Raw genomic sequence first — 14,534 nt, 5'->3', positions numbered from 1 at the left:
CGGCACAAATGTAATTTTTTAAAAACCACTAATTGTGTGTATATGTATTAATTGTACTTTTCACGTACGTTAATGTGATATGTATTATTTTACCGATGACCTCATGACACTTAACATATTAAAACTGAATAATTAACGTAAATGCATAAAGGATATCAAAGTAATTATTAAAGTCGTACAATTAACGTAGACAAAGGCATGATATCTGCGTATATCGAAATGATTGCTCTGTTATTCTTCCAGCAAATGCTCCAGTTCACACACAATGGATTCCGCATTGGTGTGCACGGGTAGCACGTCGTCCGACAGGTGTATCCGTTCAAGTAGAAAACGGCTGAATGTATGAGAGGCTTTACGCGCTGAACCTAATGGATCGTGTTGTTGTTGTTGCTGTTAACTTTTATGCCCTTATGAGGCATGCACAGCTCTTGTTGCCGAGCCTTCCGCAGTAGGTTAATTTGTACAGAAACGACAAATAATTACTTTGCTCAGACATGAAATTCACATGTACTGATGCTTTTTAATAAATAAAGAGTAGTATATATATATGTATATATGTGTGCTTGTGTGTATATGAGGTTGTAAGTATATATAATTGTTTTTTTATCATTAAACCATTATTGTTACGTTATATTTGTGAAATTTTTTTACTTGTCTCAAATCTCATCGTATATTAGAAAAAAATTTAAGATATAATTTGATCATAATACTTTAAGATTTTAAAGAAAATTTATCTTTTGTATAAATACATCATTAATCTTTAATACAGGTAATCAGAAATGGTAGGAATTAATCTTCATTAGATATTACATATTCATTCTATAATTTAAGTAAATATCGTGATTGTTTTACATCTTCGCAAATTCATATGATAGTATCTAATAAGTTTGCTTTCTCATACATATCCTGCTTATAAAATATGAATTTTTTAATAATTTAGTCTTTAATTTTAATATGTAGTATTAATATACTCAGGTAATCTTAATTTTCTTTAAAATATTAAATATAAAAAACTTAAATTAATAAAATAATAATTTAAAAGAAATTAATAAGACACAATGTAATAAAAATAAAGAAAGAGATAAATTAATTAATTAATTGATTGCTAGAGTGTTGATAAATAGATGAAGAGTAAGAAAGATAAAGAGAGTTATTTTTATTTTATATATATGTATGTGTATACTCGATATATACTACTTCATTATTATCCATTGAACCAATTGCTTCTTATTCTAGGAAACAATGTAATAAAAAAATTCGTGTTGAAAAGCACCGTACATTTTGTTGAAAATGTAAACTCAGATGATAGAGTAAATAATAATAATGGCGAAGAAATGGAAACACACAACGATAGGGAGACAGAATTGTGTCAACTTCATTCCCCATCGCATACGACGTGTCCCAGAAACAAATGTTTCTGTAATATACAAATTTTTTATACGGAATAAGACATTTAGAACCTTTCTTTGTAACAAAAAGGAGAGCTTTCTAAAAAATGTATTTATATAAAAAAATTTTTAATGTTTCATATCTTGACGAGTGCATGACACTCGAAAATGTCAGGTTTCTTGAAGTAAAATCTGGTTAAAGTCAGAAAGAAAAAAATAAGAAATAAGAGGAAAAATTTTCTACACTTTTTGCATATTTAATTTGTTGAAGTTTACTTTACGACGTATATGTAATGCTATCAATATCTCGCCATTAACGTAACCCTTTTTCATAGAAAGTTGTTCAGCTTTTATGGTTGAAAGGGCATCCGGTGGTACTCAGGACACGCAATTGGTGCTCAGTCAACAGGATGTTTGATATGAAGGAGCAAGGAAAAGTCGCGGTAAAGAGTGTCAGAGACGTCGATCTGCGACCGAACTTCTTTCCGGATTCGTCGTTCACGCCGCTATTGATTCAACGAAGTCGGCTCCTGCCTAGAGAGAGACCTAAATCATCGTGAAAATCCTACGTCAAGAAACGTTTTCCCTACTCTCTCGTAACGTTTTCGTCCCAAGCCGTTTCAACAGCTGCTACTGACGAAGGTTCGCCACAATTTGTCGTGGTCGTTTACAATGACAAAAACCAGAAAATGGAATATACATGTAATTTGTCAGATTTTTTTTCTTTCCTGTATTATTGCGGCCAAATGGAAATAATAATGAGACTTCTAGATAAAGCGCGCCTGTTCGCGGAAATCAAACAAAAAAGCGTTTCACGCTCGAATTACTACATCGATCGTTGAAGCTGACGACTTGGCTTTGCTGATTTTTGCGCGACTCGCTCGCAAATCACGTAACTTATGAGGAATAAATCTCTTTTGAATAAAAGCAATTCAGAAACGCATATGCTCATTTAAAATTATTTTTGTTACTAATATAAATAAAGTTATAACAAAATTATTAATCAAAATGACAAGAAAAAACAATAGTTTTAGAATTATATACTTGATTAGAAAAATCTTTTATTGTAATAAATTTTTAATAACAGAATTTCTTTTAATTTCATTAATTTTATTCTTTCAATATTCTTCATTTTTAATAAATTATTATATTATACTAGACTTTAAATTTCTTCTAAGAACAGAAAAGAGTTATTTTCACTTTTATTTCTGAATAAATGTGTCTTTCAAAAAACGTAAAAATTTCTCGATAGAATCTCTCAAGTAGTATTTCATGTGAGCGCGTTGAATTCGTCCGTGACGAAACTATTTTCACACTCAGATATTCCAGGAACAAGACGGGCATTCCTCATTTCCGGAGTGAGTAATTAAATTGTTACGAAAATAAACGCCAACATTTTGCGAAGGGACAAACGCCTTCTATCTCGCAAACCCACTTACGCGCGTTGCTAAAAATAAATCCCCGTTTTTAAAGCGTATCACGGAGATAAGCAGCGCCAGCGGAAAATAATCAATTAGATTGCTTCGCACGTGACCCGTAGGTGTTACAAGACCCCGGAGCTCTAGATAACCGTTTATCGTGCAGTGCAATCTGTATCCGCGCCTCCCCGGTGTGCCGGCGTGCCTGCGACCGCGTTAAGTATCGTTCGTGTAAGGATTAATGCTGTTGCAGCAACGCTGCAGAATTCTCTTGGCTCGCTGCAACAATACGCGACCGTTTACATAAATCTTGCACTAGCGTCGGATGTTATGCCGTGATGCGGAAGGACGCGACTGGAGAGACTAGTCGATCGGAATTTGTAGTGTTGATTTTGCGAATGTAAAAAATCTTTGCATTCTTTGCGCAGTTTTAAATTATTCTTTGACATTTCTATTGACAGCTTGTAAACGTTTTTCCGATGAAAAATTGTCTCTTTTGTCAGAAGAAACAAAATAGAACAGAGAAAGAGATAGAAGGACGGCACGATTAACGTGAATTTATAGTAGGTAATTGCCATGAATTACTTTTTGTTATGGGAAATATCTATTTGGTATCATATTATATTCTATATTTAAACGAGAGAAAATATTCAAAAAATGAATTTTCTCTCTGTCTCTTTCTCTCTCTTTCGTAGAGAAAGAGTTAAAAAAAAGAACTGTGAATTGATTAAATTCAATAAAAATCGAACTTCATACAGTAAATACATTTTTAAATATCATGACCGACAAACGTTGCATTCATTAGCGAGACGTTTTCAACAATATTTAGATAAAGTTTTTAGAGTAATTAAAAATATTTTTATTAATTAATTACTTTTAATTAAAGTAAGCCACACACACACACACACACACGTTGCGTCGTATAACCCCAAAGGTATTTATTAATATTAATTTTTTATATAAGCGGTATTTGTAGGATATATCAATTGCAATTTTAGTTGCAAAACACACATACGTACACACAGGCAGATAAACTTTGTGCGATAAGTAATTGATTTTTATATACGCGCCCGTTACGTGTTGATCGTTCGATGATGGCCTGTCAACATGTTTCTCATCGTCGCCTCTCGCTCTCATCGGTGCTCATTTACGCGGACGCTTAATAGACAATCAAGCGGCCGAGGCGGCCGAGCAAATTGTTTCGATCGACTGTCGCTTCCGGCAGCGTTCGAGGCCGCGGATGATTGCCTCGTTTACCTCGCTTTAGTCACTCGATCATTTTTCCCTGGCCCTACAAACGTTCTGACCTCGTGCCCGTATTCGTCGTCGATCGATGACAAATCGCCGAGAGGATCCAGCCACAAAGGAGGAAAACGCGCGAAAACGCGAGAAGCTCAACGGAAAACCGCTCCTGAGACCGGATCATTTGATCCACCGCTTTTGATTATATCCCCAATATCGCATTGGTCACCGCAAAACCACATTGTCGTGCCGCGTGAAGTTGACACCTACTTATACTAATATTACGTTCACCACCGTAGAGAGAAACGCGCCGCAAATATTGCGCGATATTACGTATCCTTTTCCCGTTTACATTTTCCAGGCTTCAACCTTTAGAGCGACAAATTTAATACATTTCTAATATCCAATATCTTTTTCTCAACCTGATGGTCTTTTCCTATAAATATTTTAATACTTATTTAAGTTTCTTATTGGATTTGATGTTTTTTCAAGAGTTGCATTTAAACATTAAATATTTGTCAAGCTAACGTACAAATACAAGTGAAATAATGTATGTTTATATGCGACAACGTTCCAATTGTATGTATACAGGACAACATGCAAATATGGCAACGCAATCAAATTCACGTAAAACAGCATATTTGCTGTTTGTTGAATTTTTGGCAAATAAATTGCATTGCTTGATCTGCTGTCGCTTTAATGGAAATGAAATGAAATGAAAACAAAAGGTAATATGAATGCAGCAGAGGCAGTCGATCGTTTGCGAGAATCAGTAGTTTGAATGTAATTCAAGCAACGCAGTAGAGTAATGCAATCACGTGCCGGGCAAAAGCGACAAGTAGTCAAAGCTCGTGAGGTCAGCCTGCACGGAGGAGTGGTTGCCTCTCCTTTCATAACACATAGAACGTAGTATATTTTGCTAATTCTAAAGAGTCGCGTTATTCGTAGAAATCTTTAAATCAAGGAAAATGTAACAAAAAATAAGATTTTTGGAATAAACAGCTAATTCAGCCGTATAATATTCTCAAAAAGAACATATAATTCAATATATCATTCTTTTCTGTGTCTTATGCTTAAAACTAATTAACTCTAAAACTCGGAACGAAACAACCTGTCTACATAAATAAGCATTAGTATTATACAAATTAATTAAACGTGGAGGATACCTGTAATCAGATTAAACCATAAATAACTGCTCGGCCGTTTTATGGTACTTAAGATAATGAAGTAAACTATCAAACTGGAACTGGAGAGACGGTCGTTTATTCTGTTAATGGCAAACCATTTCACACAATTTGCATCATGTAATCTCTTATTTAGCATCTAAACAGAAAAAAGTATTCCCGCAGGTTTCAACGAATTAAAAGAACTGCAAGGCGACCTTTTATTGATCCGAAACTGCGTGAATCGCTTAACCCCGAACTTATATCCAAGTAAACTTCTCAAAATATGCAACGGGTTATAAAAGTAGGTGAATTATTACTTACTCGTAAAATTAAAATTACGCTTTAGAAAATTAATTAATTAAATTTTCGAATTTTTATTAACTATCGTAATTATGTTTTGAAAAGATGGCTTTTTATTTCAGTTTTTGCGTAAAATGAGTATATCTTCCTTTCATCCGATTCTGGAAATAAAATCCAAACTATTTAATTTGAAATTAGATCTCGATTATCATATCAAATTACAAAAAATACCAATAATGTATTTGATCGAACATCAGAAGAAGTACATAATTGGTTTTTACTTTAGTTCATCTTTTCACGTGATTTTCTATTTACAAAGATACCAACAAAAGAATATTGACGTTAAGTGGCATCATACATTATGACAACCGATTTATTTAATTCGAACTAAACACAGTACATTTTATTATAAAATACAAATATAAAGTGCATTGCTATAATTCTGTTAATGTTAAAATTAATTATATTGGATCAAAGGGGCAACCGCGTTAATTGGACGTTTATTGAAAATGGATTTGCCAGGCGAATTAAATCTGTAAAAGTAATAAACCACAATTACAGCAACTAGTTCAAGGAAAGATGCAATTTAACATTCCCTGGCCCGCCCTTGGTTCCGCTAGGATTAAACAACGATGGGTCAAGGTCTACAACGCTTTGACATACACATACGCACACTTGTGTGAAATGTACGTTCAAAATTGCAATCATCCCGTCTCGATTCTCCGTGCAAGCTGAATAGTTGCGCGGTAATATTGTAACTCAAACGCTCTAGTGTAATAGCGCGTTGTTTCGCTATTGTTTTCGTTATTGAACGCGTGTTTTCGTTCCGAAATAAGCATCCTCCCCCGCAAGAGAGCGAGCTGCCTACTGCGCAACACATGGAAATATATATTAAATTCTTTATACGAGACCTCGATTAAATTCGAGGGTCGCCGCGGTGGTATTCGAAGGTTCTCTCCAGTCCGGGGATATCCCGGAATTTCGGATCGCGGTATCTAGAACTCCGTTTTCAACGGAGCACGAACTGTGCGGCGAAACGTGATTATGGCGGGACAAGAGCGAGGAATGACGGTTTTGCAGTGGCAACGTGAAACAGGCTCGAGGTCCGCATTCGCATTCGGTGCTACAGTTGTGCTCCATCCAACCCGTGCCCATTGTCCCCGCGCACACAATGGAGATCTTTCTGACGCGCGGCGCGCTTCCCTCGGCGCTTGTTGCTCCGATGGTCGGCCGACTAAACTTTGCCCGGACGTCGCCGCCGCCGCCGTCGCCACCGCCGTTGCTGCCACCGCCTCACCACGTGCAGTGCACATCCCGCCGCACACTTTACCCCCTCCCCCTCCCTCCAACCCCCCCAGTAATTTCCCGCACAAACGGATATAGGCGTTCCGACTGTATACGCCGGGAACCGGAGGAGGCGCCGGGCGGGAGGGTGAGGAAAATGCGCGACGAGAAGGAGAACGAGAACTCCACTGTGCGATGGAGAAAAAGGAGAACCGCTACAGCTACCGTCGCCACCGAGAAGAACGAGATAGGAGAGAACTGTGCCGCTGTGGAAAGCGGCTACGCGCGCAGTAGGATTCGCCTGGGGATAGGTCAATCAATGACCTATTTAAGGTGTCTTCAGACCGATCTCCCTCGGCACCCGCCACCGCGTTCGCCACACTCGATCGAGGCTACTCTCGACGACAAATGCCCGTCCGGTGTAGCGGAGATTCTACATTCAACAAATGAGACGGAAGTGCTGTTTCACAGGAGTGAGACATTTCGTTCAGTTAAAGACGTTTTTGCACGAAAACATAACGATCGAGCTCTGCATCTTGGAAGAGTTTTCATATCGAAGACGTCGCGTGAAGGGATGATTATCTTCAAAAAATATTGATCAAACTTTCCAATTTTTATCCGTTCAGAATCGTAATAATTATGTCCTGAGAAAATACCTCTCAGGAAAGGTGAAATTTCTCTTATTCTAATTTTTTCCATTAAAATAAATGCGTCTTTTTAATTGCTCTAATTTGACTCCGAAAATGAAATCCAGTCTGTCTACAATTTCGTGTTAGTCCTTGATAATTGTGACATGTTAAATCCGCCAGTATCAAAATGTTCAACGAAACGGAGGAAAAAACATCTAATTTCTATTTTAATTTATGTATGATTTTATTCTCTTTTTATTTGTAAAGATACCAACGCAAAATGGTATTGACGTTAGCTGTCAACCCATTAATGTACATTATAACGTGGCTGATTTATCGAGATCGAGTTAAACTCACCACACGTTCTGTGCAAATATGTAAAAATCCCGTTGCCCACGATAATTTGTACAGCTGGATAAACGCGCGTACCCCAACATCGCCTTCCATCTAATCTTATTTGATAATACGCTGCACATTGCATAGCGACTTAGGAAAATCAACAAATCGTGATAGCTACGAATGCTGACGCACGCGCAACCTTGTATAGTCGGAGAGATGAAATAAATTCCTAATGAAGATCGACTGGAACAGTTCGCATCAGCTTACCACGACCATGAAATGCGAATCTGTATTCGTAAAATGTACACAAAGATGACTCTTTTACAAAAGCTACCGTAGAAACTCGATATCCAATAATCGCTTCTAATTCTGTTTTAGAGAAAGATTTATCAGGCCTATGAAATATATCGCGGACTATATAAATGTCAAAAATATCTAAAAAATTTCCCAATTGAGAAACTTCGTGGAAACGTATAAGAATATTCTAGTCTGTCAGGCTCTCCTATAAGACACATCTTAATATTTCAGATTTTTAAAACATCTGAAAAGCGAATTTCTAATATCTAAAATTCTGTTTAAATGTTTGAAATGTGTTTAAAAAGTAAAGAATTTTTTAATTTTGTAAATTTGCTTGAAAAATACGTAATTTTTATGTAGACCAAAGCGCAGGGTTTGAGATCACGTATGTAGGTCGGCATACGTGATCTACAAAGAGTCGAGTTTATCATACCCAGTCCAGAAGTAGCAAAAGGATATGGATTAGTAATCAGCGCGAGACACCAGTTGCGCGGTCGTGTGGTCTGGTCGAGATATTTGAGAGCGATCGGAATGAAGCCTGGATAGGGTAGACTCTCGGCCTCCTCCTCCTCGTCCTCATCGTCATCATCCTCATCGTCGTCATCGTCGTCGTCGTCGTCGTCGTCGTCGTCCTCGTTGTCCTCGTTGTCCATACCGTTTTCGTCGTCCTCGTCCTCGTCCTCCTCCTCGGCCGCTCGCCTATCGGCGGACACGCGAGCCCCATCCTCGTCCTCGTCGTCCTCGAGGTCGCTGAGCTCCGCCACGTCGCTGTCGGAGCCCTGCTCGCCGATCCCGGTCCCGCTGATCGCCCTCGACGCAGATCGGTACCGGTATCCCTGAGGGTAGTGCAGCGACATCCTCGGGTACCTCGAGTGCCCCTCTCTCTCGCGCGAACGCGGCGTTTCTCCAGCCAGATTTCGGAGGCCTTCAACGACGTCGCGGCCTCCTCGGCGCCCGGGACTGCGTGAGGCGACGGTTCCGGGACTCCTTGGCCGTTCGGGGGGAGATTCTCATCGCCTGATCTTGCTGCACGGTCCGGACTCGCTATTGACTAATCGCGCGAACGATCGGTCGTTCTCGGTGTCGTCACCGGGGGATGACCCGTGCTCTCGATTTCGTTGCGCCAATCCTCCCGTCGCGGATGATGATGATGATGACGACAACGACGAGTGTCTCTTTCCCCGATACACTCGACGTGTCTTAATCCCGACGGCCGACGCGGGCAGGTCAGCACTGTCGCGATCGACGTAGCGGGCGAGTGCCCGCCGATCGCATCTTACGCCGGAACCGGGGTAGATAGCGAAGCCAGGTGCGGAGTTGCACCTCTCGACGCGCCTGCCCGGTGATTTCTCTCACCTGCGCTTCTCACCTGGGGACGTGGCGAGCGCGCAGTAACCTTGCCCTGGTATCGCGATATTGCCCGCGGAGGATGCAATCGCGCCGCGATTCCCGCCACGATGTCACTCGATAATACGTGGCGAGGTCCTTCTCCCTCGAAAATAAGAGAACTCCCTCGACGGCGCGACCTCCGGAGTCTCGGAGAAGGAGTGAAGCACGTGAAGCGCGTGGCCGAGAACTGATTCACTGCACACCGCCGCCGCCGCCACCACCACCACCACCACCACCTCTTCCTCTTCCTCTTCCTCTTCCTTCACGTTCTCTTCTTCCGGGTGGTCCACCACCTGGCTGTGTATCCGACACTCTCGTCGGGTGCGGGCCTATCGACCGCGACGTCGGTCGCGCGGACACGAGGGCACTAGCGCGGGCTGTTGTCCGCGAGGCGGGCGTCGAGCGTGGACAACGCGTACGGGTACGGTGGTGGTAGCCAGCAGCTGAACGCCGCGCGATCGCGGCCGTGTTCACGACGACGACGATGCCCGGCGCAGCGTCGACCGGTGACTGAAAAAAACGTCGAACGTTCTCTACCCGATGGTGGCGGACGCATGCGCGACCCCCGGTGTGTGCGTGTTCCTCGCCTCATCCGCGTCTCGCGACCTCCAACACACATCCTTCCCCGTGCACCATCTTCTCCTCTTCTTTCTCCTCCTCTTCCTTCCGCCCCTGCTCGTTCTCCTCTACGCCCCTCGTCGGTCGGCCGAGGAACACCTACGGCTGGAACACCTACTCAAGCCGGGTAAAGAGAGGAGGGAAAGAGAGAAAGACATGAAGTTGGAGAGGTGACTGAAGAGGATCCGGCAAAGTCCTTGAGATCCTTGCTTTCACTTTCGGCACCGACCAAGGGACACTTGTGCCTTTTTTTCCCTCGCCATTATTTGCCCGAAAGGTGCTATCTCACTCCAAACTCCGCACCCCGTATCGACACTCGGCTAATTGAGAATCTCGAGGGATCATCGCGTGATCGGCATCGGCGATTCCGCGGCACGAAACGCGAAGAGTAATCGAGCGAAAGAGAAGTTTCTTTTTTCGGGTCGTGTTTGAGCACGGAAGGAGGAGAGAAGAGAAAAGCAGTATTGACAACTCATCGAGGGGTGTATTTGATAGATGACTATTCGACGACACATTGTCGAAGGGTTGAACTTTGTTTGACAAAGGAAATGATATTGCGATCATTTTTATTTCACGGTGATGAAACTCAGCATTTCGAGAATAGCAATCTTCAGAAAATATTTTCCAAGAATTTCTCCTGCTTATGCGTTGAAAGAAACTCTCGTTGAAAGTATAATGTACCAGAAATAGAAATGACGACAGTTGACTTTTTCTATTTCAAAAAGATATACAAATTACATTTGATCAGTGCTGATATTATCGAGATTAATAATTATTAATACATGTACATATTATTAATTAATTATCATAGTATAATGATGGCATGGTAAAAAATTAATATACATTTTCACTTTAATTTTTATCTCACAGTCTATTTTTCCAAGACATTTGAGGGTATATATTTAAATATTATAAGCATCAAAAGAAGAATGCATATTTTATATCGATAATTATGCTTTACTTATTGTTTATGCGATAAATTAAAATACAGTCGTATAATATTAAACAATAATTACAATAATGACCTATATAATATTTTGATTTAATACTTGTACTGAAAATAGATTTTTCCTTTCTTAGAATGCTACGATTTTCTAAGACTTCAATGGTACAACCAAGAAACATCGATAGCTGGGACTAACTCTCTACGTGCTATTTTTGCTCGGAAGTCGGAAAACGAAGAAAGAGCGGGCCGCGTGTGTATCGCGCCGTTACACGGTTTCTCGAACGGGAAAACGACAAGGTAGCGGCGATAATCAACCGCCGGATACTGGATACGCGATTAAAGTCAGCGGTGTGTCCGGAAACGATCAAACTCGTTGGAGATTACAAACGCGCCGTCGTCGGCCTTAATCGACTCCGCGTGCACAGCCGAAAATAGAAGCCCAACCACGCGCGTTCCGCGTTCGCCGTTCGGTCATTTCAAGTGGCTGGCATAATTTGCGGCATTTGATGTGAAACACTCTTCTCGGGATTTTTGATAAGAAAAGAAAACAGAAAGAACGAAAAACAGAAAGAAAAAGAGAGATTTTCTACAGTTGCAACACTTTATTCAGAACAAAGATAAACGCTTACAATACAATGCAATAGGAACGTAGAATTATCATAGAATTACTGTTGTGCATCACACCGGATATCTTTATAAATTTAGTTATTTTGCTACAGCACGTTGTCAATCCGTTTGTGTTTATAAATACAACTCTTTATGATGTTACAACGATTGAGCATGTACGGGTTTACATTGCATTATTTGACATAGTAAATCGTTTTACACGAGAAATCGTGTTGCACCGTGGACCTTTCGAGATATATTGTTAAATGTTTCGACAACGTCTCCTTCCTTTGTCATTTTAACTCTAACGTACATCGCAATATAAATTTAATGTGATCATGTGCATAGAAAAGTCCTTTCTTATCTAATTAGAAAATGATTAGATCCGAAAATATATATAAGACATATGAAGATCATTCCCTAGTTCTTTGATAACTTTATTTTGCTAAGAATTAAATTATTATCGAATAACGTGCTATCTTGTTCTTCATTGATTATTACGAACACTCTTCAGACATTAAGTACTCGTGAATAATATTGAGTATCCCAATCATCTCAATGTTTGACCTTTTCCGCTATAAATCTGTAAAGAAAAATCAAGAAATACATATGGTAAAATTATTTGTCGTAAAAATTCTATCATTAGCAGTAAATGAAAGTCGCACTTACATCGTGTAATATTCAAACAGTTTTTATGTCATGTATCTAGGTACATAATTGGACTCTCCATAGAATTTTTTGCCGAACGTGCACAGAATTCATTCAGTTTCATTCCTAAACTCATTGCGATTCAAGTATACCATTAAGCGCAGATTAGAATATATAAGTTGAATTTGGACTTCGTACAGTAATCTGTAACAAAAAATATTAGACATTCAGTATTTTTGATTGCTGATAGAAATATTGTTGTTCCCTTTTTGAACATAATACGTAGATTATATTGAAGACTTGCATGTCGATATAACAACCAAGTGTAATGAGACATTCAGCAGACGGTGTTGTAAATATTTAGGTGTGATCTTTACGACAGAATGCGGCTTTGCTTAGTTTCTTCGTTTACTTGACCTAACTACCACGACTACGCGCATTAAAGTACCCAGAGTTTAATGGCCAACTAAAATTATAACAAGAACAGTCGAGCGTACTGTCTTTCATTCGTAGAATCATTGAAGAATTTTTAATCGTGATAATTTGTCCTATGAGTTGCAGAGCAATCGGTGAAATAAATATGTTATAGTTTATCCGGCGAATTTGACTTAAAGCATAGTCTACAATGAAGACTTAAGCTTTAAGCCATTGACTAATTACAATTGATTATTTTTATAAAAATCGACTGTGATTGGTCAGTTTCTTATGACTTGAAGCTTAAATCTTCATTGTAGACGTAGACTACGCTTAAAACAAACAAAATTGACTTCTCATACAAGTCGAATAATTCTTTTGTCGAAACGCATAATCATATATTAAGACGCTTCTATAAATTGTATGATTATACATATCATTATAATGATATAGAGATGAGAAAATATTCGTTTATATCATTTTATTATCCTTCACACAATAACAAAAGATCATGCTTTTATATCTAGTACACGAGTATTGCTTTATAACAGCGTTCGCCGCTAATTTAATCATTTTATCTATATGCATGCGTGCGCGCGCGTGTGTGTATGTAGAATATCCTAAAAATCATTATTTATTTCATGAAAAAATTTATTTCATGAAATAATTTAAATGAAAACGTTATAATTGTATTGTTCTATTATATATTTATAATTTTACAAAATACAGAAGATATAGTTAATTTAGCTTGAATTTTTTATACAAGATCATTAATTTCCATTAATTTTAAATTTAATTATAAATTTATTGCAAAATATGAAATAATTTATTTAATAACTTCAAGAATTATGGAATATAGGTTATATTTGATTTCAAAGTAAATGCTTTCTGAATGTAATTACACTGTTATACAATATATAACTAATTAATAGTAATACATACTTATGAAAAAATATACGGTGGCTCTCCTGCATAGAATTATGTATTGCACATTTTCATGGTAATTTTTTACACTATCAATAACACGTTACGTCTATGATCAATAACGATGTAACTTGTTCTGTCTTGCCCAGTGTTGGGGGATGCAGAATGCAGAATGCAGAGGGATGTTCTCGCATGCGCAGTAAGCAAGTGTTAGCAGACGCTTAAATCTCAGTTACGTAGATATTTATTGCAACAAAATATCATTAGAGAATCGTTATCCTCTCTCTCTTTCTCTTATGGAAAAAGAAAGACTGATAAAAATACCAATAAGAATTTTTTTATAATATGTATTTATAATATAAATATCACGACTTATAGATAGAAAAAATTAAATCCATTAATTTTATACAGCCGGAGATATTAACGCACAAATAAAAGAAACTACAGAAAATCTTACTGTAATAATTCAATAAATATAAAATTATATGATTATTAAAATGAGAAAAGCATTTTTTCAATATTAATTTAATAAATATTTTGAAAAATATTTGATGTATATTATACATGACAATTCATATTTTAAACTACAAATACAGGATTAGTGTATTAATATATAATATATTATTAAATATAAATTTTTAATCTAATATTTAATACATAACAAAAATACATAATTTAGATGGGCTTAAAAAATATTCTGAACAACAATCAAAACACAAATCTGTCAAGATGAATCATGTGGGCGATGTATGTACATTACGCACGCGCACATTACTTTATTTTGAATAATTTATATCTTGATTTCCCAATTAATTACTTTTCATACTACTGCAGTTCTACCATTCGTTGGCGACATATTCCTCCATCATATATATATGTTATATATCCATCACGTATATGTTATACTTTTGATTAGCATGGAATAG

General features: G+C 38.2%; 1 protein-coding gene across 1 annotated transcript in view; it reads right to left on the bottom strand.

Moving 5' to 3' along the window:
* The window catches only part of LOC105833774 (voltage-dependent T-type calcium channel subunit alpha-1G), a 54,337-nt gene extending 43,489 nt beyond the window's left edge, over positions 1-10,848 (bottom strand). The window contains 1 exon segment of the mRNA XM_036288005.1: positions 8,523-10,848. Within this exon segment, the coding sequence (XP_036143898.1) occupies positions 8,523-8,920 (398 nt within the window). The 5' untranslated portion in view covers positions 8,921-10,848.
* Between the last annotated feature and the right edge of the window lie 3,686 nt (positions 10,849-14,534).

The sequence above is a fragment of the Monomorium pharaonis genome, chromosome 6 (assembly GCF_013373865.1).
Source record: "Monomorium pharaonis isolate MP-MQ-018 chromosome 6, ASM1337386v2, whole genome shotgun sequence".
Taxonomy (NCBI): domain Eukaryota; kingdom Metazoa; phylum Arthropoda; class Insecta; order Hymenoptera; family Formicidae; genus Monomorium; species Monomorium pharaonis.
The sequence above is the reverse complement of the archived record's forward strand: the minus strand, read 5'-3'. Positions and strand labels throughout refer to the sequence as shown.